The 27,344-nt window shown below is 44.0% G+C and overlaps 1 protein-coding gene across 5 annotated transcripts in view; it reads right to left on the bottom strand.

Annotated features, from left to right (window-relative positions):
* UNK (unkempt family zinc finger) overlaps positions 1-27,344 on the bottom strand; it is a 46,764-nt gene that overhangs the window by 17,551 nt on the left and 1,869 nt on the right. For all 5 annotated transcript variants that reach the window (XM_017832990.1, XM_017832992.1, XM_017832994.1 and 2 more), the window contains exons 2-8: positions 9,263-9,472; positions 7,491-7,667; positions 6,824-6,954; positions 6,558-6,693; positions 4,288-4,405; positions 3,260-3,344; positions 1,291-1,433 (exon numbers count right to left, since the gene is read on the bottom strand). In XM_017832990.1, coding sequence (XP_017688479.1) covers positions 1,291-1,433; positions 3,260-3,344; positions 4,288-4,405; positions 6,558-6,693; positions 6,824-6,941 — 600 coding nt within the window. In that variant the 5' untranslated portion in view covers positions 6,942-6,954; positions 7,491-7,667; positions 9,263-9,472. The remainder of the gene's footprint in view (positions 1-1,290; positions 1,434-3,259; positions 3,345-4,287; positions 4,406-6,557; positions 6,694-6,823; positions 6,955-7,490; positions 7,668-9,262; positions 9,473-27,344) is intronic.

The raw sequence follows: 27,344 nt of genomic DNA, 5'->3' as shown, positions 1-27,344 counted from the left end.
AACAGGCCACGTGAGGCTGGCGGCTACAGGGACCTTTTTTCTCTGATTAATTCATCATGTAAAATGATCACCAGTAAAGCCATATTTGTTTGTAAGCTACATGCAGATGCCCTGTGGAGTGATGAAGTCACAGACAGACATGTGTTGCCATTTGGCACATATCCAAGGATTAGGAAAGACTGTTTAAAAGACTAAGAGCCTGAGATAGAAAAGACCTAAACGGTCTAATACGTAGGAGATATCTTCAACTTCTCTGCAGCTTTCAGAGATTTTAGATGATATGTTCATAAGATGAAGGGGGTTTGGTTTTTACTTCTTTCCACAGTGTTATTTAGTAAGAGACAATATTACATCCAGACTTTTCAAGATCTGTTTGGAATTCTAGCTGCAATCAAATTCAGGACAACTATGAACTGTTATGTTGGCTTTGGCACCAGTAAAATCAAACTCAGCTTCTCTTTTGAAAGAGAGGGAATAAGATAAAACAGAGGTCCTAAATGAGTTCACCCCATTCTGACCAGTTTCAAATGAGTTAAACTCGTGTCATTTTACCTCCTCAAAACCTCTACCAACCATTTGAAAAGGTTACACACCTTATCAAGAGCAGTGCAAACAAGAAAGACTTAACAAACAGAAAAAAACCTAAGTAAAAATGCAGACTTGCATTCCATGGGCTTCTTATCTTACTGTGAGTATCTGTTCAGCATTTAAACATCTCCCTTCTTGTATGGACAACTAAAATAAAGTATTACCAACAGTCTGGGGCATCATTTAAACATATTTCAGAGTTCAGCTATCCCCAGCAGTAGGAGAGGGAGGGAACTAAGGATATCCTATAATGCAACACACAATATGCACAGGCTAAGCCTCTGAGATTACATATGTAAACAAACTCAATTGTAGTTATGTACTTTAGAGGTTGTTGGCTCACAGCCCTTAATTAAAGGACTTGGAAACTAAGCCCAATATGTACCTCCAGACAGGAAGGAGTTGGGCTTCATGTGCGGATATATTCCACTTTCCTGAAAGTACATCAACAAACTCTGCACAGAAAGGAAGGCTTAGAAACTTTGGAGGTGAGAGGACAATACTAAAGCCATTGAATGTATGTTCCAAAAAAAAACCCCAAAAAACAACCAGATCCCTCTAAAGAGCGGGGAGCTGAGAACTAGAAGAAAAATCTCATATCCTTTGGGCTTTTGGACAGTTAAGATTTGTCTTCCTGGGAGAAGGAACAGTGACTCAGAGAAATTCAGACTATGGACAAGGCTTCTCCACAGGGCTACATACATTGCTAAGGTCTGGGGCATGGGGACTGGAAGGGCTGACTGGAACAGAATCCCCAGCTGCCGACGGCATGTACATCACTGGTCCTGGCTGTGTGGGGCTGGACACGGCCGAGGATTGCTGCAGATCTTCACTGAGGGCAGGCTCTGCAAGGGATAAAAGCACAGGCAACGTTACTCAAAGCTGTAAAACTGCAGTGGGGCACAAGACATTTAGGAACAAGAATACCTAGATACTCCTCAGAGGAAAAAATATTCTACAAGCGCCTGTTTGTAAGTATAGAAGCAAAGAGAAACCTTATTTGGCAAACGGCTACCACTCATTTAATACTCCTTGCATTATTACTGCCATCACAGACACACTGTGCTGCTCTTTAGTCCATTAATGCTGCTCCAAAATTATCTTCCCTGCATGAATTGTGTGTTATTCATTCAGCTCTCTTGAACTAAGCAGAGCTTCCTTCATTGCTAGGCATAAAGTTGATGGGTGCATTATAATTAGCTGAGGGAGTTAAGTTTCCATCTGTGCTCAGTACAAACCATTACCAAAAAAAAAGGTGTCAGTGGCTCAGAAGGTAAAGATGCTGTAGACTTGTAGTATTTACATCTAACACAAGTCAGCATCTTTACAGAAACAGCTATAGAACTGACACTACACCTGTATTGCAGTATCTTTGAAGTGCTGGTTTCAACACATTTCTTGCTAATAATCAGCAAAAGTCATGCCTGGAGCAGATATTTTAATTGAATTAGGCCCTCAGTGTTCAGCTGGCTAAGGAAGGACTAAAAGATGTAACTCCATAAGACAGCACAAGAAATAACCAGGTTGGAATGACCAAAGTGCCACAGAATGTTACTTTCCCTTTAAGTAGTATAATATCAAATGCAGCAATATTTTCAGGAGCACGGCATCCCTAATTAAAAATACTACATTATACCAAAGGAATTTTGCAAAACACTTTCCTTTATCAAGACTTCATTCTATAAAGCTTGCTGGATCACACTGTGTAGTTGCACTCCTGTGTTTTGGGTGATTACAGCCCACAGCTCCATCTATAATTACTGCTTGTCAACAAGGCCTCCTATAAAAGGAACTGTATAACCTGCAGGGAATTTACTCTCCCCATTCCTTGACAAAGGCAGCAATTACTAATTCCCTCATTTACAAAGGATAATCAAATAACAAAGAGATTTTCTCAAGGCCATGTAGTGAGTCAGTATATCAGAGCCAATCTACTGAGTTCTGAGTAACCTGCTCTAATTGCTGCAAAGTCAGCAGTGATATTGGAGTGCAGAAACCAAGAAGAAGCCATAGGACAGGAACTAACCATTATTTATGAATGTTAGTACCCACCTGTATATAGAACTCCCACAATCAAAACAGCATCACTAGATGATTAAAGTAAGGATTGAAATAATGCCCTATAAATCAGGGAGCTACTGAGAGAAGAAGATTTAAGGAAAAGCAGGAAAAAAGCTGCATATTTTTCTTCTTCAACCTGACTTAAAGATTTAAACTCTAAGTAAAACTTCATAAATAGCAAAACAGCATTTAATTTTTTTTAATGTATCGATATATTATCTATAATTAGCAACTTTACCCTCAGCTTTTTAAAGCACAACACTTTGCAGCTTATCTAGGTACAGTTCATCCATGCACAGAAGAGAAGCAGTTTTGTCCATTTCCATCCTCCTGAACTGACACAGAGAACTGAGCAGGTGAGAGGGAACAGAGGGAGATCCTTCAAGAGACAGTGAGCTAAGGGCCAAGTCCTACAGAGCACCTACTGCCTCCAGCTCTGCCGACACCTTCCACACTAGCATGGTTTTATAGAAATTATCAAAGTTAACACTTCAGTTTGAAAAACCTTCACAGAAGTTCTGGTTTTTCAGCCCTGTATCTTAAACTGTTTTGGTCAGAAGCTCTCCATAGCTCAAATACCCACGAAAGATGAGAGAAGTAGTCCACGTACGTTCCACATGTGCAAAGGCACAGAAGGGTCCTCGGGGACAGCTGCCAGACTGCTGCATATCATTGCATTTGGTGGATTTGTAGATCTAAGGATGGGAGAAAACAAAAAAAACCCGACAACTGACATGAACAGAAAATAACAGTGGCCACCAGCCCAGGTACAAAAGTTCTATGAAGAAACTCCAACAGCAAGGTAGAGGGACAGATAAAAGGTGCAAAGGCCAGCAGAGCTCAGGGTGACCATTTCAGTGCTTTGCTTCAAAGAAAGGAAAACCCATTAGAGTTCTGGAAACACCAAAATATGCCCATCACAGCTAGAGCTCACCCAAAGACCAACCCACCACACACCAGCTCACCCAAAGGTGAAGTCCCCCAGTCTTACTGGAGGCTCCATGAATATTACAAATGGCAAAAGGTAGGAAACAGTTGACAGATGACAGCACAGAAAGTTCCAGCCACATGTTTGCAAGGAAAATAACAAACCATTGACAATGATTGTAGCAAATGGATTATTCCCTTTCCCCCCAGTTTGACAGGCGGTGACAATGGTTACTTTGCCGATACGGGCCCAACAAAGCTTTTCAACACTGTAACATGAAGCAGACTACGAAAAGGTCTTAATTACACTTTCTGTGAGGATATTGGAATGCTCTGGGCATGCTGACAACCAAGAGCTCAGTGGTGTTCAGTGCTATCATCATCAACCACAAGCTTTTATTCAGGGAAACAGATGCCGTATGCTCACATGCAGACCCACATCGTGCTTTCCTAATGGCCCCATACATGAGACTGCTCTCACACTTGGGTTTTTCCCCACTTTTCTTACCTCCTCCCATGTGGTCTGCCTAACAAAAATCTGTCAGGCAGCTGAATTTCAGCTTACTCCCAATATGCAGTTTCTCTGTATCCCAGGACTACACTACAAGCAGCCCACATGTTCTCCCACCTGGCACACTAATTTATTTCATAAGACTGGAATGCTTTTGGCTTTTCTATCAACTACCAAACGGAGCAAGGAGGTTACTGTACCTCTGGATGGAACTGCTGTTCTGTGCGAGTGTGGCAGTACTGGCATGAGTCTCCATTTTCACACTTACTGGGATCTCCCCACTCGTCTCCGTGTTTCACACTGGGACATGGTGAAGATCTGTGTAAATAAGGCAGCAGGAGAATACATCAGACTCACAGATGAGCTTTGTGCTTTCATTACTTTGAGCAGGTGGAGGGAGGTGAGTCCCCCTCTGCTCCGCTGCCCTGAGACCCCACCTGGAGCTGCATCCAGCTCTGGGGTCCCCAGCATGGGAAGGACATGGACGTGGTGGAGCAAGTCCAGAGGAGGCCACGAAGATGCTCCAAGTGCTGGAGCACCTCCACTATGGACACAGGCTGGGAGAGTTGGGGTTGTTCAGCCTGGAGAAGGGAAGGCTCTGGGGAGACCTTAAGAGTCCCTTCCAGTGCCTAAAGGGGCTCCAAGAGAGCTGGAGAGGGACTTTAGACAAGGGCCTGGAGTGGCAAGACTGAGAGTAATGGCTTTAAACCAAAAGATAGTAGATTTAGATTAGATACAAGGAAAAAATCATTCCCTGTGAGGGTGGTGAGGCCCTGGCACAGGCTGCCCCGAGAAGCTGTGGCTGCCCCATCCCTGGCAGGTCTGGGACAGGTCCCTGGCCCCAGCCTGGGCGGGTCTTGGAGCAACCTGGTCTAATAGAAGGTGTCCCTGCCCATGGCAGGGGGTTGAAACTAGATGATCATTAAGGTCCTTTCCAAGCCAAACCATCCTATGATGCTAAAATTCTCTGATCAGGGGGCAGGTTTGGCTGCCCACCCTCAGCTGTACCTTGGCTGCTGCTTCCCCAGCCCCTACCCAGCTGCTACTGCATCTTCTTCCCCTTCTTCCAGTTTCCCAATGAAAGAAACATGGCTTAATTCTCTATTTGAAACAGAATACAACTTGAACCAACACACACAACTTAACAATATTAGCAGCTGATGTGATTAGTGTCAGAGAGGCTGGGTCTGGTTTCTGTTTTGGAACCGCACCTTCATAGAAAGCTAAGAAGTTAATTGGCTAATCCTAAAACACATAATACCCTTACAGCAGTATGTTTCCAGGTTTATAGTGTGGCCATGTGGAAAAGAGGCTGAGTCAGGTCACCGGGGAAAAGGCAAGTCCGTTTTCTTTCTCCCATACAGGAACGGTCCTTTTTTTTCTAGATCTGAATTTCTGCCGTGACCTACTTCCCCTGCTCTTTATGCTCTTAACCATTCCCTCAAACAACAGCAGAGGGAAGCAGATAGCAGCACCAGCACAGCCGGCATGAGAGGAGCCACATCAGCTGGGGGTGGGGAAAACACGGGAGTGGAGATCTGGAGGGGAGAAGCTTTCACCTCTTCCCCTCCCACAGGGCCCAGGCAGGGGCAGAAAGCACACAGCTGCTGCCTGAAGACTGCCTTAGTGTTCCTGTTCCTCCTGAAAGTGTTGGGATTAATGTTCCTTTGGTCTCTGTCTGTTTAATTTTTTTAAATACAGAATTTCAGTGCCAATTCAAAAAAATTTCTGTGAATGCTGGGGGTGGGGAAGGGAAGCGAGAACATCCATGGCATTTTCTCTCCTGGCTTTCTGGTCTGCTCCTATGTTTTTCAAAAAGGAACTAAGGAAAAGCCCCACTGAGACCACAACAAAAGCTCTGTTGTGTTGGAGGAAATGAGGGCCTATAATTTGGATGAAATGCGTTCAGGGAGACACAGCACGCTGAAAAATCCAGCGACAGCTGAGTGACAGAACACCCTGGAGCCTCAAAAGCAGAGCCTTTAGCAGCTGGTTAGGAATGCATGTCCAGCTACAGTCCTGCTCACCCCGTGCCTCATGATCCCCATCACCAGGCACACACAACAAGCAGCCTGATGATTCTGAATCCTTTACCATGAAAACACTGTTGTGTGAGTTTGTTTCTAGATGGGGATTAAAACTTCCTTTTGTTTTCTTTTCCCTGTGCTGCTTTCTAAAGCAGGAGTTTATGCGGGAAGGGGAAGCCAGACACAGGTCTGTCTGCTATAAAATCAGAGTTGTAATGTGATTAACAATTCATTTGTTAGAGACACTGGTTCCTATATACAGGAAAACTCCTTGTTTAGTTTGTTATCCTTCTCCCAGTGAGAAATAACAGCCCATCACATCTCCTGCCTTGGAGATACGCTAAAAACAACTATCTAGTGGTCAAAATCCTGGCTCCTTCATCACAGATTTCCAATACACTGCACCACCCAGCTGGGAAGTAGCATATCCAGGATCACAGTACCTGTATTTGTGTTTTCTTGGACTTCTTCTTCTGTCTTTGCTATTGTGGTAGTAGGGACAGGCATAGCCCTGGCGACAGAGCCGGGGGGGTTTCTTACATTGCTCTGTCTTGTAATTTCCCAACACATACGTTGTATCTGCAAAACAAGCAACCAGTCAGTGGGAGATGACCACAATCTGTATTTACTATACAAAAGCTTTTGACAGAAGCAAGCACCCCAGAGAAACCAGACTTTGCCAGCCCCACATATCCTAAGTGACACTCACCTTGCCACCTTGGCTCCTCACTGAGTATTTTCTCTATCATGGCATGGCTGGCAGCGACCGCAGACTGACCCTCTATGCCTCCTTCAGATGTTGTCTGACCATTCTGCAAAGCCTCCATGGCCTGAAGCTCCCTTTGGGGACAGAGTTAAATGAACAGACTGAGCAGATGAAGAGTCAGGTATGTGTGCATAAAAACTGACACACTAGGGCATTTCCTAAGTGAGTGCATTTCAGTCATGCATTTTTTTGTCAGAATATCTTTAGCTGAACAGCAACTGTAATAAAAAAAAACCAACTTAATTCCCTGGGAATTCCAGATGCACTATTTTGACTCCCCCATGAAATTCCAAAGTGTGATCCCTTCCCCCATTTTGACAATCCTCCCTAGAGATTTTGTAGATTTGCCTTATTAGGAAGGGATATTTCATCATCACTCCATTTCATGCTGAAGCAGTACTGTCCTTCAACCACCTCACTTTTCATTTGGGTACAGAAATTACCTTTTCCACAGAGAGCCCCAACCTCCACTCCCTCTTTTCCCTGCGCTGCTTTCCAAAGCATGAGCTTATGTGGTAAGGGGAAGGCAGACACGGGTCTGTTTGCTATAAAATCAGTTGTAACATGATTTAACAGTTCATTTCCATAACAGTTCACTTCCTGCCCCCACCTGATGTCGTACACCGGCGAGCGCAGGTCATGGGGCCCATGAGCGAACGCGCAGTGGACTCCGTTCTTCGTGCAGTTTCCCTTGGAGTCTGTCTCATGGATGCAGATTCCAGTTTTGTAGTAGCGTAAGTGATACCTCCTCTCTGTGTCTCCAGTAGTTCTATGCAAGAAGGGACACCTGAGGGAGGGAAGGGGGGGAAGAACAAAGTTTAGTCACGCGGGTGATGGATTCGACACCACCAGAAGACACACTGCTGATGTGAGTCAGGACACTGCAGCTGGCAACACCTTTGCTAACTCTGCCCCTTCTTTTATGCTGTCCCAGTGCTACAGAGAACTCCCGAACCTGTCACTGCACAGGATGTAGTTTCCCCTCCCAAAAAGACCACTGGATTATTAAGCCAGCAGATCCTTATGGTTCTGGTCTAGTGACTGCCAGGGACTGGAAAAGAGCAAGGACACTGCCAAGGTGTCCTGAGGTACTGGCTGGGATTGAAGGGACCTCACATACCATTTCCTCAGCAGCCCATCTAGACTTGGTGCTGTTACTGTTTCCTGCTGATGCACCTAGAGATGCAGCCTTTATGCAGAGCATGGGACAAGAAAGGAGAATTACAACACTTATCATTTTAACTTGTGTTTTATTTCCCCTCTTAGGCAGAGAAGGAACAAGCTATCCTGACAATTTAAAAAAAAATAAAAAAATGGAATAGGCAAAGTTTAGATATTGCAGCATCAAGCTAAAAATATAAATCAGCAAGAGTTCTGAGATGACAACTGCTTTCATTCACTGAGTGCAAGCCAGATATCAACCAGTGATCTAGAAGCCAAAGCCCACAAATATCCCACTTCCAGTTTTTTCCAGATCTCTTCTAACAAGGAAGAAAGTATTGAAATTGAAGCTTCGGTCTGAGGGACTATTTCATTCTGCTCTAGTAACAAAAACTTTACTTAATCGGGGAAAAAAAAAAAAGAAAAAAAAATACTGTTTTCCCAATAAATAGCATTTTTGTGTGTTTATACTGGCACCATGAAAGGGAACTGAAATTCCATCTTTTTACAACATCTCTACATAAAACACTCCCCATATTTGACCACAGTTTGGCTACACTATTTATTCTTCCATATCTGTCACATGGTTAAAGTTATATCACTGGGTTAACCCCTTAATTGCTGGGGTCTGCCACATGCACAGCAGAAACACTTGCAACTCTGCCCCAGTTAAACTTATCATAGTCATCAGGAGAGAACACCCAAAAAAACCAAACTCTTCCTCATGTTGCCTTATTCTGGGTACTTGTCATTTCCCTACTGCCTTCTTTAAAGTTCCAGAAGACAAAATAAACTGGTATGTTTTTAAAAGCTGGGGACAGATAACTCAGGGGGCAGACTAGAGGACAAAGCTCCTCCTTTTTTTCTTCTATCTGTGAAAAACTAAGTTACCCTGCTAGTGAGCAAGAGCTGTTACTTGAGAGTCAGGGACTTACAGGAACAGAGTTTTTTTGTCACTGAGCTGTTTTTCCCACCTGAGTTCTGCTGAAGACGCCAAAGACAGTGAATTCCCAAGAGCCAAATTCCCATCTAAGTCATCCTTAGCAGGCCTGGAGCACACAGACTGCTGTTACAGCTTTTACATCTCGTCTCATGTTACGTCTGTGACAAAGCTGCTTTACTGCTGACTTGCCTCATCTCCACAAGAACTGGCCGGAATCATCACCTGGACTGATCCCAAAAGCCTAATGCCTGAAAAGCAGGGTGCAGTCCTTCACTTACTCATCTCCTTCCGGGCAGATTCCCGTGGTCTCGTCATACTTGGTGCAGTAGATGTCGGGGCTGTAGTTGAAGGTGCCGTCGCGGCGGCGGATGGACCTGCGGCGGCGCTGGTTCACGAAGTGCCAGTGGAAGCAGGTGTAGGGCCGGTGCTGGGTGCACTTGTGCTGCACGAACAGGGGGCACTGCTCCGTGCGGAACTCCTTCAGGTACCTGCGGGCACACACCCAGCAGCAGGGGATCAGGAGCGGGATGCAGGGCAGAGGCAACGTCCGATCACCCCACAGAGTCCAGGCCAAAGCGAGCTGCACCCATCAGAGATGCCAACTGTGCTTCCCACACCCTCCCTGCCGGCGCTCCCGGTGATGGAGGCTGGGAGCTGCCTGTGTCTGTAATGGCAAGATATCCATTACACACAGGAATGTAACAAGAGTTGGAATCACTTTCTATCGGGATCATTTTGAAGAGGCTTTTCCTGAGCTTAGAAAATAGTTTGTGAGAAAACAGATCTCTCAAGTACCTTTCTATGCATTTCTATCTCCAAACCCGTGACCCACCAGGGCAAATAGGGGTTTCCTTCCTGTACGTTCAGTTTAAAAAAAAAAACAAACAAATAAAATACACTTCTTTGAGCCATGTTTAAAGCTTCAAGTGATAGAGAAAGAAAGATTTTTAAAACTCATGTCTTATCCTCGTGGTTTAACTCAGCTTCTTCAGTACATGGTCAACTATGAAATCAAAATTAATCAATTTCTCTCTTGCAACAGTGTCAATTCAGGGCTCAGTCACGAAAAGTGGGATAACTATCCTCAAATTCCCACATGTTTATGTTGCTTTACTTTTAATATGTAATTCTCTGATAGTACACGTCTTCTTTTATCCTGAGAACTAAAGAAGTCACAAGCTTTTATTTGTGACACTAATAACAGTCTCTAAACCCAGATTGTAGAGGATTACAAAATGGTTTAGATCAACATAATGATCTGACTGTGATCTGTGTGTAGGTGCTTACAAAATCCACGCTGCTGAAACCCACGGGCTGCCCTGTATTTACAGGGAACACCCAAACAGCTCATGGAGGTCGGACCCAAATCCCACCAGGTTCGGTGTCAGAGACACATCCACAAACGAGGCAGAAGCATTCTGGTCTCCTACATATAGAGGTCAGTGTAAACAGCGAGTACCAAAATTTGTAGGTCAAAATCAAAATGCGAGTATTCTGCTGGAAGCAACAGGGTGATATAACAGCAGATACGGACTCATTTTAAACTGCGTATGTACTCTGAGGCAACAAAACGGAGCACAGGACTTTCTCTAGCATTCATTCCCATGTCAGACAATCTTTATCTCGTATTTCTAAATAAATGGAAAGATGTCTGATGCCCAAAGATGTATTTACAGATAATATCATCATGCCAGGCTCATTCTGAAAGCAACATCTGTAAATAAAGCCTCCTTTCCTCTTTACCCCCGGCCGAAGAGAAAGCCTCAGGAAAATGCACAAATTCAACCAAAGTGGTTTTATTTGTTTGCTATGAAGAGAGAGTATCACTGGCAAGAGCTTTCCTACATTGGATTTTACAAGCATGAAAGGATAAAAGCTCTTCCTCCTCTTCAGCCTCTAAATACGTGAGATTTGCAGGTTCCACAGCTTCGGATCTGCAGACGCCCGGGGCTGGAAGCCTCCGCAGCGGCTGTAAGCCCTTCCCTACCCAAGCCCATCTGTCCCCTGCAATCCAGCGTGGCTGGAACAGTATCTGCACTAGGGCCCAAGGCTTAACAGCAAGAAAACCAGAGCCAGCTGCAGAAACAGGTCTGCTCAGCGTAGGCAAGGGCTAAAAACATCACTCTGCTCCTGTTCACTCTTAAAAATCCAGCTCCATTCAAATGGAGATCCCTACTCCAGCCACAGCAGCAATTAGCCTGAAAACTGAAGGCTGCAGCAAAATTCATCCATTCTTGAAAAGCTTTCTAAGCTGTTGAACCAAATACAGTTGTAGAAGGAGGAATTCCACAGATTATTTTATCTTATTAGCACACTAAGTGCTCAAAAGCAACTCTAACATTTTCGTTAGAAAGCGAATTAAGTAACCTTAAGGAGCATGATGTTTAGACTGCTGTCCACAATCACCAACCAGTTGCTTGCACTCCCACATCTCCACACACACCTTAGAGACACGAGATTTGTGTTACTCCCATTTTATATATGGACAAACTACAAAACAGCTGGCTACGTGCTCCAGCTGGTATCATACAGCAACTGGAATCTGTGACAGAAACCAAGAGCATTTGAACTCCTCCATCTTCACCAAGTCCTAGGCTTAAGTTCAGGAACAGCATCCTGAGCCTACTCAATGCTCTGGAAACTAAGGGGAGATACCAGGCTTACACAAGCTGGGTATCGAGCACAGCACTCCAGACTTGCAGTGACAGGCACATATAAAACACTTAAAAATCCTAGAATTTAACAACTGCACGATCAGCTGAGCTGAAACAGCTTCCCTTTAGCAGGGAAGTTTAAAAATGTACACACTGACGAGGGATTTCGGTCTCTAGTGTCTCAATTGTTGCTGAAGAGCATTTGAAAATTAATTGCATTTCATGATTGGCTAAACTCCCTGGAGAAACATTTATTATAATGTAAATGAGAGATAATTACATAAGTAAATGGTTCACCTGAAAAGTGTTTAACACCTAACTTGCTTCATCAGAAAGTCATTCTTTAATGCTGTCTATTAAATAAATGATGTCTCATTCTTAATTTCAAAGCAAGTCCTGCAAACAGGTACCAGAGCTCCACAGGAGACATTAACTGTGCATGATCACCTCTGCAACAGACTGGAGGAAAAGGAGAGTTGTCACATTAACTCGCTCATTTCAAGCCTTTCAATCACTGCTCTGGGTTTTTCTTTTTTCCAAGCCACTACAACGTTTTAAATCACCCTCCTCCACAATAGCCTGAATGGTAAATTGCCTTATAGCCCTTTGTTTTCTTGATCCATGAAGTGAGTTTTGGCTCCTCTGGGGGAACACGGACCACTCAACCAGCCACTTTGTATTAAAATATATGAAAGGCATCTAAACCACGTGTGTTTTGGGAAGACAGAAAGGATACTCAGCTCTCGCTACCGCAATGTGGTGTCTCACAAAGCAGAAAGCCATTAATATTTCAGTAGCCTCCTTGCAAAGGCTCTAAACAAAAACGTAGAGAACACTGTCATGACAGATCCTTCTGGTGTCAATGGTCTCTATAATTTATTTTTTTTTCCCCCCCCCAGAACAGCTGAGAAAAGGAATTTTTGAACGACCCTTGAAGCTGAAAACATGTTGATAACTGGTACACATTTCACAGCGTGTCAGCCAAACGCTGTGTCTGTGCAGGAAGAGGAAATCCAGCAATGATAACTTGCATTTCTCAACTCCTCTCAGGAAACTCTACCGCCCCTACATGAGGGGCAGAAGAATTATTACCCCTGTTCTATACAGGAGTTACTTCTATATTTAATTTTTTTTTAACAATATGTGTAATATTTTCAAACTAATATAATTTTTTGAAAAAAGTGGAAAACACATAGCACTGTCTTCCTCTGACAAAACGTGAACATCAACAGCAACACCCACATTCCTGGAGGAAATGTTACCATTTATGAGCCTTAGTAAACAAAGATGAATGCAATTCTAAACAAATAGGACAAGACTGGCTAGAACAATGCAGATCAAAGTCCCCAGGCTGAACTGAACTTGCTGCTGAACAGGACGGATGCTACTGGATATCAAAGTTTTTTTCACTAGGAAGACAAGAGGAGAGGTTCTTGGGGTAGTTTTGGGAACTTCCAGAGACCAACAGAAGCGGCAAAGTATTAGAAAAACCCCAATGCTACTCTGCTGAAATTCCCACTTCCTCTGGGGTGGGATATGAGAAAGGGCAGTGATTACTCTGCAAGGAAAAAAAAAAACCTAGAAAGAAGGAGGAGGGGAAAAAAAACCCCAAAACAAAAAACCACAAACAAACAACAAAAAGAGCAAAACCAAGAAGAAACTCTAACCCAGAAGTTTCATTTCTACACGTCACAATTGCACCCGTGTCCAGGCCACTTTCATCACCTGCCACTGCAGAGATCCCTTGTTTCTCTGCAGATTTACTGGTTCACACTGGTGCACTCAAGCAGCTCAGTAGGACAGGATACCTGCATCCATCCCGCTTCCAGGGCTGCAACTTCCTGCCAACCCTGACATAAGTCACACGTGCAGGGGAGTGAGCTCAATTCAGGAAAATGTGCTGGTAATGCACGAAGACAGCTGAGCTCCAAATTCCTCACAAAAGCCTTACCCTAAGCTCCCAGAAATCACTGGAAGATGCACACTGATGCCAAGAAAGAGTCCCTGCTTTGTAACAGAGGGATCAGGAAGACAGGGGGAGAGAAACAATTTGGAGGAGCAAGGAAATGAAAGGATTAAAACCAACTCTTCCAAACTCCTGTTGCTTCTGTAGTGCAAAGCCAGGCTCTCCTTTGCTTCCAACACCCTGTTTGAAATCTTTACGGAGGTCCCAAGACAAGCTCCTCTCCTTTGCAGCCCTTCTTGTTCCTCCTGGTCAACCCCCTTTCTGCCAAAATTCCTCCCAGGAAGAGAGGAGGGACTAAAGTGAGCGCAGAGGCTCATAAACAGGATCTGAACCTTCTGCATCAATACAACACCAGAGACAAAACCACGAGATAAATGTTTGGCTAATCCAGACTAGGACAGTGTCAGCAAATGTAGGGCAATAGTGAGATCTAACACCACCGACCTGGAGATTTCACATACCTGTGGGTGTGTGTTTACACCCGTGGAACTGCTGCAGCACCTCAGTAAAGGGCCCTGCTGAGAGGTTGGTACCAGAGCTGGTATAGTCCAGTGTCAAATACACACAGCTTTTACACCACTAGCATTTATATTAATCACTAGTTCAGGCTTGTATAAAGATTCTTAGTACTTGGCACTGCCCAAAAGGGCCCACAGAGGCAAATTTAACCAAGAATTCTACAAATAAACTGTTTGGTTGTGTGTTTTGTCTTGGGTTTTGGTTTGTTTGGGGTTTTTTTTTCCTTCAAACCAAGGCTTAAGTTCTGATAAAATTCAAGGCGCCAGGAAGAAAACGCTCTTCTGCCATTACCATTTATTTTAGTCCTGTCTGCCTTCTCTCAGCAAAGTATCACGCTGGCAAAGATGTCACTTCACCGGCACAAAAGTACATGGGAATGCTGGCATTTTTATATCAGTGATGTCCTGCTGCTTCAGACAGGACTGCATGAGGCCATGGATCTCTTCATAAAGTTTCAGGTGGTCTCAGTTCACATCCTTCCTGAAAAACGCAGTCTGACTGACAGAGGTCACTGCTCTCATCTGCTCATCAGCTTTCCTTCTCTGGAAGCTCCTATTGGCACTGATCTGTTCAGACACCAGGATGGAGAAAGATTTCCTAATTCAGTTCAGGGGAAAAAAAAAATAAAATATATATATATGTAAAAACCTACCAGCTTCACTGAAAAATTTAAATTAGTGGTTTGAGCTAACACAGATAAAATTATCTGAAGCAAACCAGGGTGCGCTTACCCAACAGACTGTCTGCACACAAGACAGCATGGCAAAACCCAGGAGAAAATATCTAACTATAGATATTGATATTTCTAATCCAATAATGCCTGTCTATTGGAAATATTTTCAAAACTGCCATTTTCTTCTCAAGCTCAAAGAGCCACCCCAGCACAAGAGGAAAAGAGCTGTCCATATTAAATCAGCTTTCTAAATTCATTTCACCCTCATAAAATTTTATTGCAAAAGATGATATCAGACACACTTTAAGTAAGAAACCCATGACTCAATTATTTTCTTTTACTGAACTGTGGTATTCCAATTGAAATGAGTCAGTAGTGCATGACAGAACCTACTTATTCCAACAGGATACTCAATAAAAATCCTACTAATGCACCTTTCATTTAACATATTACTGACAGAGAAAACCCATGATATGCAGCTCTGACATTGCCTGGAAGTTTTTGCTCTTGGGGTAAAGGAGTATTTCAGAATAAGAGGGGAAAAAATGGGGATTTAAAGAACAGCATCAGTCCAAAATAATTTGGAAAGTCTGATACCAGCACTCCCACAATGCCTTATAAAATGCTGGCATTTCAGTGCAAAGCTTCCTGAATGGGAACAAACTTCAACTCAAGATTTCTTGGAAATTGAGAGGAAAGAGTGAAACGAACAATTTAACTTCACAGGAATTGCAATTCCTTGTTCCCAGGGGTGGCACAAGTCGACCATATCCCCCAAGCAGCAGCTGCAGACCACCAGCAGCCTGAACCTCTGCGAGATGTTTAGTGTCCTTCTAGTAAGAGCAGAAGTTAAGACAAGTCTCTTTCAATAAATAATATTTTTTACTGACTGGCAGATGTAATGTAATATTGAAACAGAACCTCACACCAATCACTGGTGAACATCAAACAATAACAAACACTTTTAGCAGCAATCTTGAAAGTTTTAATCATAATTTCAGGAAAACTTCTGAGCATGTTTTACAACGAATCTTTATCACAGAATCACAGAATGGCTTAGGGTGGAAGGGACCTTAAATATCATCTAATTCCAACCCCTCTGCAGGGGCAGGGATGCCACCCACTAGATCAGGTTTATCAGCTACTGTGGCTCACCAATACTGGCCATTTCCTCTTTTTCCATATTTAATGGCATTTAGAAAAATAACCTCACAGACCTGACCAAGCTCTCACACTTCACACCAAGCCATGCATCACTTCACACAAAATGCAAACATCTTTCACTCAGAACATCTCCACAACCATCAGTCCATCTGCCTTTCCATACCCTCAACAGCCAGATGCAGTTCTGGAAGCCTTGGAAAGATTAGAAAGCATTTAAATCTCAAAAGAAAAATATATGGATCACTTTATAAAAACAAAAGGCTGACCGTGAATGTGGGGAAGGAGAAAAGGATGAGGGAAAAGTTTCAGTAAGCTCACATCTGTCAAGAAGATAGACTTCACATGCCTCAGTGTTTTCTTTATCACCTAAATAAATTGAACCATCAACTGGAAAAAGGTCACACAGCAGACAGCACTGTGTGATTTTAAAGCTGTTAAGATTTCCCCTTCTCCATTAGAGCTTGACAATAATGTCAGTCTAAGGGCAAATCAAGAAAGTGAGAGTTGAAAAGACTTATTACAGATGCATGGAGTTGGGCTTGTTTGGTTGTGGAGGTTTTTTGTTTTAAGACTTCATATAACTCATTGTGTATCTTAGTGGTCAAAATGACAACTGCTCACATCCATAGCCTGAGGCTCCACCAGTTTTTGTTATAGAAATAGGAAGGCAGCACTCAAGTTTTCCTTTTCCTAGGCATCTGAATGATTTAGCAAGTAGAGTTGAGCTGGATGCTTCCAAATAAATGGAAAAGGAGAGTATATATTGCAGAAGGTAATAAATAAACTGCTAGATTACAGAAAAGTAGGGATAACACAACATTTTCATATTCAACAGTAACCTGATCCTCCTGTAACTCCAGTTCTGGATTTTAAAGGAGATCACGAGGTGGACAAGAACACAACTAATTCATTTCAGCCGCGACGAATGAATTCTGTACCATCAAAATTTCATAGATAGGGACATTAACTGAGTGACTGCAAAAGTTCATGCTAAAAATAACACGTTTTGGCAACTATCAGAAACTATCAGGACATTTTTCAAGAAAAACGTCAGGCGAACAGTTGTGCCTTGTCTACACTGAAAAACTAAGGGAAAACAGAGAGACACTACAGCGTGGTGCCAGCCCATCACAGGAAGACAGCTTTGCACCAGTCTCAGGCAAAGCACTGTTTGGTTTCCACAGCTATAGCAAAAATGGCTTTGTTTTGAAAGAAATGCTGCGGCTAAGTAGCTCACCAACGCTCTGTCCTGATGAGGAAAGAAAATCAAAGCTTTCAGCTGGGAGTTAACTCAATAAAACGAACATTTATCACATCTGTGAGCAGCCAAGGCGTGAGCTCCACGAGTTACAACTGCATTCCAGTCTGCGGGTGTCGGGGAAGTGAAGCTTGCTCAGACTTCCCTGGAGCTGTGCATCCCTTCAGCTTGGAATCCATCAAGCCGTGTCACTCAAACCCGACAAAAAACCCAATTTGAGTCATTTCTTGACAGTGTTGCTCTCTTCAGAAAGCACTTGTTGCGTTAGCAGACCATGAAATGTATATAACCCAGCCATACCAACGAAATCCTTTTCAAACACAAGTGTTTGTTTACACAGAGCTTTCACCTTCTTAATTAAAACAATCCAAGCCTGGGTGTAAGCAAACACTTAATGGCACTACATTTCAGAGGCATTTCCTTAAAAGCCACTCAGCAAGACTCAGAATTCTGCATAAAGCCTTAAGCCTACATTTACATTTCCTTGCGTTTGTTCTCCTTTTTCCAAAATTAGTTGGCCATGAATATGTATTACTTGACATGACCTCAAAATTAACTCAACATTTAGGCAGTTCATGCAATATTTTAAACACACAGCCCATCCTTCCAGGTTTAAATGGCATATTTGCAACTTGACACCACTAGTTTATGTAAACTCTGCCTAAAGCACGCCTCCCTGTTTTCAAACATGGATCACCCCCACTGAGACAGCCCTCATCCCTCTCCGGGCTGGTTTCTGCTCCACAAACTATTTAGTTGCCATTAATCCTTCCCTACAGCACCTGTGTAAGTGCTGAGTCTGTGAGAACAGGATCATATGGAAATGATTATTTTTCAGTAGGTTGAGCCTGCCTAACTTTTTCAGGGAAAACACTGGTGCTCACTGCATCCTGACAGCTGCACACTGCTGAAGGTTTAGACCTGCTTTAATTGTTAGCACAGCATATGTGCAATTAAATACTTTAATGCTAATTACTTCACAAAAACGTCCATCCACAGACTTATCTATTCATCTTATATCCAGATAAATCTTCTCTCCTATTTTAACTAGATGGGATAGACAATGTTTTTTATCCCAGCATTAGTGTCTGTAGGCTCAGACAAATGGAAATGTCTCTCCAGAAAGATGAAGCTCAATTGGGGTTAACAGACATAAAGTTTGCTACAATGAATTAAAAGTCTGAATAACACCCCGATGTTCTGTGCTGTAAAAATTAAAGTTCCAGCTTCCGGTGAAGTTTTTTTCTCACACTGTACTTCTCTCACCATCAATCAAGCACTAACAAATCCTACCCAGGGCTAGCAACTGCAGAAACACCAGTGAAGGCTGGGAACAGGGCTGGGCTGTTTTTAAAACTTGTGTTACTCACTCTGCTAGTTCCCTAAAACAAAACATCCCACATGCAAGAATTCATAATGGCTAATTCAAAAAAACATTATTTCCATACAAGCCATTCCATAGCTCAGGGTTTCAGTTACAGATTGTTATGAGTATTTTTAGGCAGCTAAGCCTCAGCATCTTGTCTCACAAGAGGTGCTTTGGTAGTAGAGCACAGTAGCCTTCCTTCTCCTGGCCACGCCAAGACCCTCATGATTTAACAGACAGCTCGTAGATCAACTGCAGTCCCACACTCACAACAGTTTTAAGACAGAACATGAGCTGTTTGAAGGGCTGTACTTACACAGGACCAAAACCAGACAACCAAAACTCCACAAGACACGACAGCTCTCCGGTGCTCTCACCTCACCCAGGCTACATTTGAAAATGAAATGGCATCTGCCTCTTCTCAGGTTAAATACCAACCAGATTCAGCAGCCCCTTTGCACAGGCTTTCCTTTGTGAACAGACATTTTCTGTTACGAGTTTGAAACAAAACACAGTGATTATCTAACAAGCATGAACCTGCATCCATAACACATGTGCCAGCACAAAGATAAAAGCCATCTCTTACTGGTTGATTTTGAAGAATCAATGTCAACCATTCAATCGATTTTCTTTTCCGTTCAGCACTCAAATCAGACTTCATCTGTGTCTGCTACAGCCCAGTGGACTCTTTAGACACTCCACAAGGCAGGAACACCTCCAAATAAAAGTCCTACACACTCTGGTGTCCAAAGAAGCATCACTGCACACCGACATCGAGATGCACCCCAGCTCTCCTCCAAGGGGAAGGCAGCCAAACTCCAGGTTGTACCACAGCTTCTCATTTCCCACTTTGACTAATCAATAAATGAATAAATCTAGTGGCACTTCCATGTTATTTTAACTGTGCAAACAATATTTTTTTTGTTGCTGTAAAGCTGCACAGTTGTCCTGAGGCATCTGCTGTTTGTATTTCTGCTGTGACAGTCAAGTGCCATCAATGAAAACTCACAGTCTACTGAAAATTTTAGAGGAGAAAAAAAAAATCACTTCTGATCATATTTAGACTTAGAGCTTCTTTTTGTACTGTGGTGACATGCTGAAGACAAAGGACAAGTAAAACAATACTGACTTAAATTCAGATTTTTGCAGATATTCACAGAATCACAGAATGACCCAGGTTGGAAGGGACCTTAAAGATCATCTAGTTCCAATCCCCAAGTTCATCAGGTATAGTTTCAAAAAGCTATTTCCCCTTCCATATGGGCATGGCTGCATATTCATCAAAAGCAATTTGAGGCCTACAATGATAAAAAGCAATTCAACATCAATTTCTTAGCTGCACTTAGTGCCATCAGCCTTACTAAGTCAGTATGCTCTGCTGAAACACATTTGCAATTTCTGATCAACAGATAGATAGGGATAGTCTAAGATTTTCCTTGTCTGACCCCAAATTTGGTGCAAGTTTCTGACAACTCCATTCAAACAATTGTCTTTGACTTTTATTAATAAGATATAAGAATCAGGCCAATAGTGAGCATTTCAGTGAGATGGCTCTTATATTACCATCACTGCACTTTAGTGGTTAAAATATTTCTTTCAATTAAACCCTAGAACTTTTCTTGTTGTAACAATCACCTTCTAAACCTGAATGAACACTACAGCAGGGTGAGGGTCTGAGTCAGGAGGCAGCCTGCACCAAAGCTGAGGAAAGGAGAAATTGTTGGTATTCATCTCAAGGGAACATTCATTCCAGCTGATATTTCAAATGTCAAACTGGCATTAACTGCATCAAGCACTGATCAAAATACACAAGACAAGAGATTGCTGAGAAAATCATCACAAGCATCTAAATTGGTTGTCATCACTAGGAGGAGTCTGAGAAGGTACAAGCCTTCAGCATCTCCCTTTGTACCCTCCTGCTGAGGCTTCGTATTTTTGATTGACCTGATATAAAAGACAAACTATCTCTCAATAAATTAGAGAAAAAAGGTAGCTTGGAAATTGCACTTGCTCCACAGCCTGTGGCACGTGACCACTCATTAATTTAGGACACAGGAGGAATTGCTGGCTGGCTCTGTGCACACACAGCTTTCAGCAACAACTTTGCACCTGATTTGCAAGTGATGTGCTGAACCTTACAGGAAGTTTATAGAGTATATGAATTCTTTATAAGATAGAAACCACTGTGATTTACTCCCTCTTATAATTCGTGATTTCACCAAAATCTAATTTAAGGACTTTCTAGAGAGGAAGCTGACGCAATATTAAAAATCAATGATGATTAAACAAAAAAATTTTTAGCTAAACTGTTGTAGGTGATTCTGCCAGGAAAAGGGATGGACCAGGTAACTTCTCACCACCTCACCTCTTTCAGCCCATTTCTGGTGGTTTCAAGAAGATTTATGAAGTTTTAATGGAAGGAACAAAAAAACCACCTCAGCATCCTGTGAAAGTGAAGGCAGCTCTTTGTGTCCTGACAAGCAGGTTCTCAGGAGCCTGGATGCAGCAACTGAAGACATTGTTGCCTCTTTGTTTTGCTCCTCTCTCGGAAATTACAGCTCCTTTGACTGGGAATCACAGAAGGGAACGTGCTGCCCCGGCTCACAGCCTGGTGCATTAACACAGTCCCCCAGTGACAGCTCATGCTAATGTGCCACACAGTAAGTGTGATTAACTGATGTCCTGACACATTCCCTCCTGCCACGCTGTCACAGGGGCAGGAACATCACAGCCAGGCAGGGATGCTGGAATGCACTGCGGGAAGATTGTCCAGAGGACGTTGGTCAGATCCTTTGTAACAAGGAGGCTGCACCTTTCAGCTCCTCCTAGAAGTTATTAAAACCTTATTCTGGTGGAAAGAATAGGTCTAAAGACAATAAAATACTGAATTCCAACAGAATTTTCCTTAAAATAAAGCCATGTGATATAAAAAATATTACCAATACATAAACCTAAAAAAATGAGAAAAACTGGAATAATGGGAAACTCTAAGCTCCAAGGTTTTTAGAATCATACAATACCCTAAGATGGAAGGGACCCACAAGGATCATAGAGTCTTAGGTTCTCTACAACAATTACTCATTTTAATTTTGTCTCCCATGCCACAAAAAAAACCCATCCTATATGCTAATGTCAGCAACCTATAAGCATCAACATCATAATTTTTATTGAATTGAAAACTGAAGGCCCGTTTTCCACATTGGAAAAACTCTGCACGACTGAATCCCTCCCCTCTTTCACAGAGTTTTGGATTTTCCAAACACCAAGCCTTGCCAGACCAAAACTAATTCTGAAAACGTCGCAGCAGCACGTGAAGCTTTTCGTTCTGCAGAATATTGATATGTCGCCTATAAAGCCCTTATCTGTAAGTGAATTCCCTGTCAGATTGATATCCAAAAGTACTCACGAAGTGGAAATGCAGCAAGTAAACCACAGCTCCAGCCCCAGTTCCACACGAAGGAGAAGCACCTTTCTGCCCCAACGAGTGCATTTATCAGCAGAACAGCCCAGTCCTGCACAGATTGGGCCCAAATGCCCCTCATCAGCCCCTCTCTCGAGCTGGAGCCTTTCAACACTCGGCCTTTGAAGAACCATAAAGTCTAAAATGTTATTTTCAGCACATGTATTCGGTGGTGAGCACATATTTTGAAGGCAGCTCTTCCTGTTCACACTCCAGCACTTTATATTTCCAACTTCCTGCACAACTATTCACACTTCCTAATAACAGCTGGACTTGGATTCAGTGAACTTCACACAGACTTAAAAAATAGCAATAATAACCAGCTTATACTTCCCTGAGAAGCTGACTTTGCAGGTAATGATGTAGTAGACACTGGTAAGTCCCAGGTTTAGAAGTATTGACTTATTCTGTGCTTTCCTAAAGATATTACCTCATATTACATATAATACAATAATAATATATTTTATATATTCTGTGTTTTCCCCTAAGGGCATTACCAGATCTGAAACCCAAAAGTAGACGGGTTTCTTTTTGTTGTTTTTGTTTTCTGTGTTGTTTGGGTTTTTTTTCTTTCTTTTTTTTTCTTTTTTTTTTTTTTTTTTTTGTTTGGTTTTTTATTTAAACAAACGGACTAGTTTCTATTTTTGCACAAGTCCATATCAGCCTATTGATCTAAGGGCTATCACCAGCAAAACTGAAGCAGAATTAGGGCAACAGTTTGTTATTTTAAGCGTTCTAGTGGTTTGAAAAGAGCACAAAAGGTTTCTAAAAACAATTCTAAAAGCCTCAACCCATCCACGAGGTTGTGAGGACCACCCAATTCAAGCACATCAGATGCATAATCCAACAGACCGTGCAGACAAATGCTACAGGCCCTGGAAGAGCGAGCAGTAGCTCTGAGAACTTGTTAGCTACACATCTGGGTTTTGGTTTTCTTTCACAGACACTCAGTCTGCACACTTGAGATCAGACACCCTGTGTTTGCCCTGCCAGTGGTACGACACTGACCACTGCTGAGAAGATAAGGATTACTCTGTGCTGCTCCAAACGCTCTGAGGTGCGTTTTCGTGTGCCGTTGGTTCAGAGTAAGAATTTAAATGTAAGGTTTTGAGATAAATAAGACTTTGCATGCAAGCTTTTCACTGGAATCCAAGCACACCTATGATCTTGCTATTTTTATTTCTTCTTCACCCGTATTTCCATCACTGCCCTAATCTGAGTTCCCATTTAAGGCTGAGAAAGCACCGGCCAAGGCACGACACAGACTCAAGACTGTCTTTTATTTCAGCTATAACCAAAGCATCGCAGCAACCCGATTTTCATCCCCATTTATAACGTCCTTCACTCGAGTGCTCTGGTCCTTGCACCTCTAAATGGCACCGAAGTAGCTGCAAGACAAAGCTTGGGTGAGCACAAGCCAGCAGTCACTGCATGACAGCCCGACCAGCCATGTGGATGCAGCTCCAGTACGACTTACAGGATACTAATCCTTCAGGAATTTCCCACAATTCCTCCCCTCGTGCAAAAGGAAAGACAAGTTTTTTGCCTTTTATGCCGCAAAGGCATAATCACAAAGCTTATCTTGCTGCAGTGCAAAGGAGGGCAGGGTGTGCTCCCAGGCATCTCGTCCAGAACCCAAGTGAGGGTACAGCCGGTGGGGATGTGGAATCCTGAAGTTCACTTCTAGGATGGCTGCTCATATTTAAGACACTCAAGAGAACTGTCTCGAGTAGGAATGACCCGGGTTATGCCCAATAAATCTGTGTTGCAAAGTTTATCACCTAAATCAGGATATTTTCAGCCCTGCTTCTGAGCGTGTGTGCTCTGAACAGACTCGACTGAAGGGACTCTCTGTTTTTTTTATTAAATGGGTTAATTTATCTCCACCCAAACGTTTGCTTTCCTGCAGAGTTATTAAACTGTCTGACTTTCAGGTGAATGCACAGTGAACAAAGGACTGCTCCACTTTCACTTATCTAAATTCTGCCAGATCAATAAACACCCAAGCAGTGGAAACAATCTTTACAATTCACAATTAAGGCATCCAGTCTGACTGAAACCAACAAGGCAGCAGCGAAGAATGAACAGACTGTACCAAAACAAAACTACACCAGAGCACCCCATACCTACAACTCCAGTGACTGATCACTTGCTTTCAGTTTCTTTGAACTCAGCCTCTCACCCACATTTGTAGACACACATTAAAGACAGAAGAAATAACGTGCCAGTCAGAGCTGAGAAACGGTGCAGAGCCAACCCTCAGCTGAGGTTTGACAGAGCCTACCCAAGCCAAATTCACTTCTCACCGCCATCCAAGCCCTGCAGAGCACATCAAAGCCTCCAGGTACCCCAGGAACGAGCCTGTCTCACTCCGTGGTTCCCAGGAAGATGCTGGCCTCATCCTGCCACAAGAGCTGCAGGATCACAAGAAGCAGCCCCATGAACAGACGCCTAATCCAGCAACCCAGAGAGAACACAACAGCAGCCGTGGGGTGTTTCATTACTCACTCGGGTTCTCCACACGGAATACCAGATCCCCAGATGAGAAACATGCCATCCATAATTAAATAGCAAAGTTTGGCATATACCAGGGTCTTGTCTCCAGGAGTATCCAGCTGCACGCTACAACTGCCACCAAAGGACACAAATCGTGGAAGTCCAGGCTCTTCTTCCGCTAACAAACAGTGCCAAAGGTGTGAGAGAGCATCACCAGCTCTGTTTTTTCCCCACATTTCCCTTTGCAGCACATCCAAACAAATACAAAGGCTCCCTGACAGAAGAACTGCAGTCCAAAGTAACTAAAATCTCATGCAAGTAACACCAAGAGTTTAGAAATCTACACTAATAGAGAAACTGGAACATTTCCTCACGTATACAACCGAAAACTTTCCAAGAGATCCCCAGCACCAGATTGCCTGTCCCCAGGGAACAGCTAAGTATGCAGATAATTAAGCTTACTCGAGTTTACAACTTGTAACCTTCATGTCATTTTATGGAAACAAACTGTATTTAAGGAAAAGGAAAAAAAAAAGGAAGAAAATATTTACATTTTGACAACATACAACTTGTTCACATGAACGACCACCAAATAAGTTCCCATATGTTATCAGAGGGAGGTTTACAGTATGATGTGACCCAGTGCAGAAATCCAAGACTTCCAAAGGATGGCTCGCATCCCGCTGTCAGCACTCGGCAGCCCCAAACCCATCCTTCACTTATGGTTATTCAGCTCCTCTGCAACTGTTTTCACTGAAGTATTTTTAGCATCCATCTGAAAAACACAAGTTTTGCCCCCTGGAAATAAGCTGATTTCACCACCAGCTTTGCTGCACGCTGTCCCATTTCCCTCCTCTGTCCCAGTCTCCTCCCATTTCTGGAACTCTTTCTTCCTCTATTTTTCCTAATCCTCGATATCCTTGTTTCCATGGTCATGCTTAGCCAGGTTATCACCTTCATCTTCCTCCACCCAGTGTGCTTACACTCTCTAACTCAGTTCCCTGTGTTCCCTCTCACTTTTGATCGATTCTTTCTCCATCACTGGCGTCACTCCACCTCTACAGCCAGCTCCTGTTCCCTCTTTTACCTCTACAGCAACATTCCCAGCAGACTCCTCCATGCCCATTTCTCCTATAAAGTTGTCAAACTTGCAGATCCCACCAGAAATAACATAACCTACGAGGCTGTGACTCGCCATCTCCCTAAGATCACAACAGGATCTTCACAATGGAGAAAAAACCCAGGAGCCCTCATTCTGCCATAGACCTGGTATTCCAAACGGCCTGAAGGAAAGGGATGGCAAACAGCCTGGGATCCCAGCATAAAGGTTGCACAGATCAGTGTCTACAAGTTTCTTGAAGCTCTTTTTAGTCCATACATCCCAGTGTGGACGCAGGGAAGAAGTCCGTCACCAACTTTATGAAAATGGGAATTAAAAGTTAACAAAACACATGTCTCACTTTGGGTGGGGGCATCGACACAAGCCAGAGATACGGGTATTTGCAGGACAATTTTCAGACAACACCCTAAAATGATAAGGGCAAACAGCTCAACACATATATTTTGTTCACGAGGAACAGTCCCAAACTCTTCTTCTTTTAAGGCCAGGGAACATCTGACCTATTTCCATCCATACACGTCCATCGCCAGCCCATGTCACAAAGAAAACGCTCGCTCCCAATCTACCCCGTTATCCTTTTTGCACAAGGAGAAGGGAATATCATCACCACAACTTCCAACCCAAACGACTTATCACACACTGGCCAACTCCACACGGCTCCGAGGGGTTGTACACCCTCGGGACAACACAGTGAAATAGTATCCTTTGGTTAGGGAAGACACATTCCAGAAATATGCCTTCACTGAGGGAATATCCCCCGGGATAGAGGTGACACACACACAGCGGGATCATGCCCGAGAGGCGCAAGGAGAGGTGGGAGCGGGGCAAACGCTCCTTGTCATTTCGGTGTAACACTTCCAGTGGGGATATTCCCCATGTGTGCAATTCCCAAAGACACCTGCCTTGAGAGGAACCCGCTCCAGCCCTCCCTCACCGACCGGGGACCTCCCATCACTTCACACCTCCCTCCACAGGTGCCCAGGAGCCCCTGGGAGCCCTCAGGGGGTGGAGGATGGAGGTGACAGCCCTGGTGGCAGCTCACCAGGACCAAAACTGCCCAAACCACAGCACCATGTGAGGTGGCACAGGGGGAGAAGGACCCCCACCCTGGGAGGGGGTGACACCCGAGGGTCTGGGGGTGGCAACTGAAGGTCCCCTCACACCCCAGGGGAGGGACTCCCACCCCAGATGGAGGTGTCACCGAAGGCCTGGGGTTGACAGCTGAGGCTCCAGGAGTCCTCTCACATCAGAAAGAGGGACCCCCATCCTCGGACACAGGTGACAGCTGAGGGTCTCACACCCCAGGGGAGGGACACCCACCCTCGGACAGAGGTGACAGCAGAGGGTCCGGGGGTGACAGCAGTGGGTGCGGGGGGTCCTCTCGCACCGGGAGGAGGGATCTGCACCCCCGCACAGGGGTGTCACCCGAGGCTCTGGGGGTCCCATCACTCCCGGGCGGGGGTGACAGCTGAGGGTCCGGCGATCCCCTCACAGCCCAGGGGACGGGCCCCCACCCCCGCACAGGGGTGTCACCGGGGGGGTCCCCTCGCCCCCCAGGGGAGGCGCGGCCGCCCCGGTGCATCACGGGGGAGGTGTGTGAGGACGGCGGCGGGGGGGGGGGGGTTGTCGCTCATCCCCCGCCCCTCCCTCTCTCCCTCCCCCATCCTCCCCCCCCTCACGCCCC

This window comes from Lepidothrix coronata, unplaced genomic scaffold (genome assembly GCF_001604755.1).
Source record: "Lepidothrix coronata isolate B3197 unplaced genomic scaffold, Lepidothrix_coronata-1.0 Scaffold210, whole genome shotgun sequence".
NCBI classification, from domain to species: domain Eukaryota; kingdom Metazoa; phylum Chordata; class Aves; order Passeriformes; family Pipridae; genus Lepidothrix; species Lepidothrix coronata.
The sequence above is the reverse complement of the archived record's forward strand: the minus strand, read 5'-3'. Positions and strand labels throughout refer to the sequence as shown.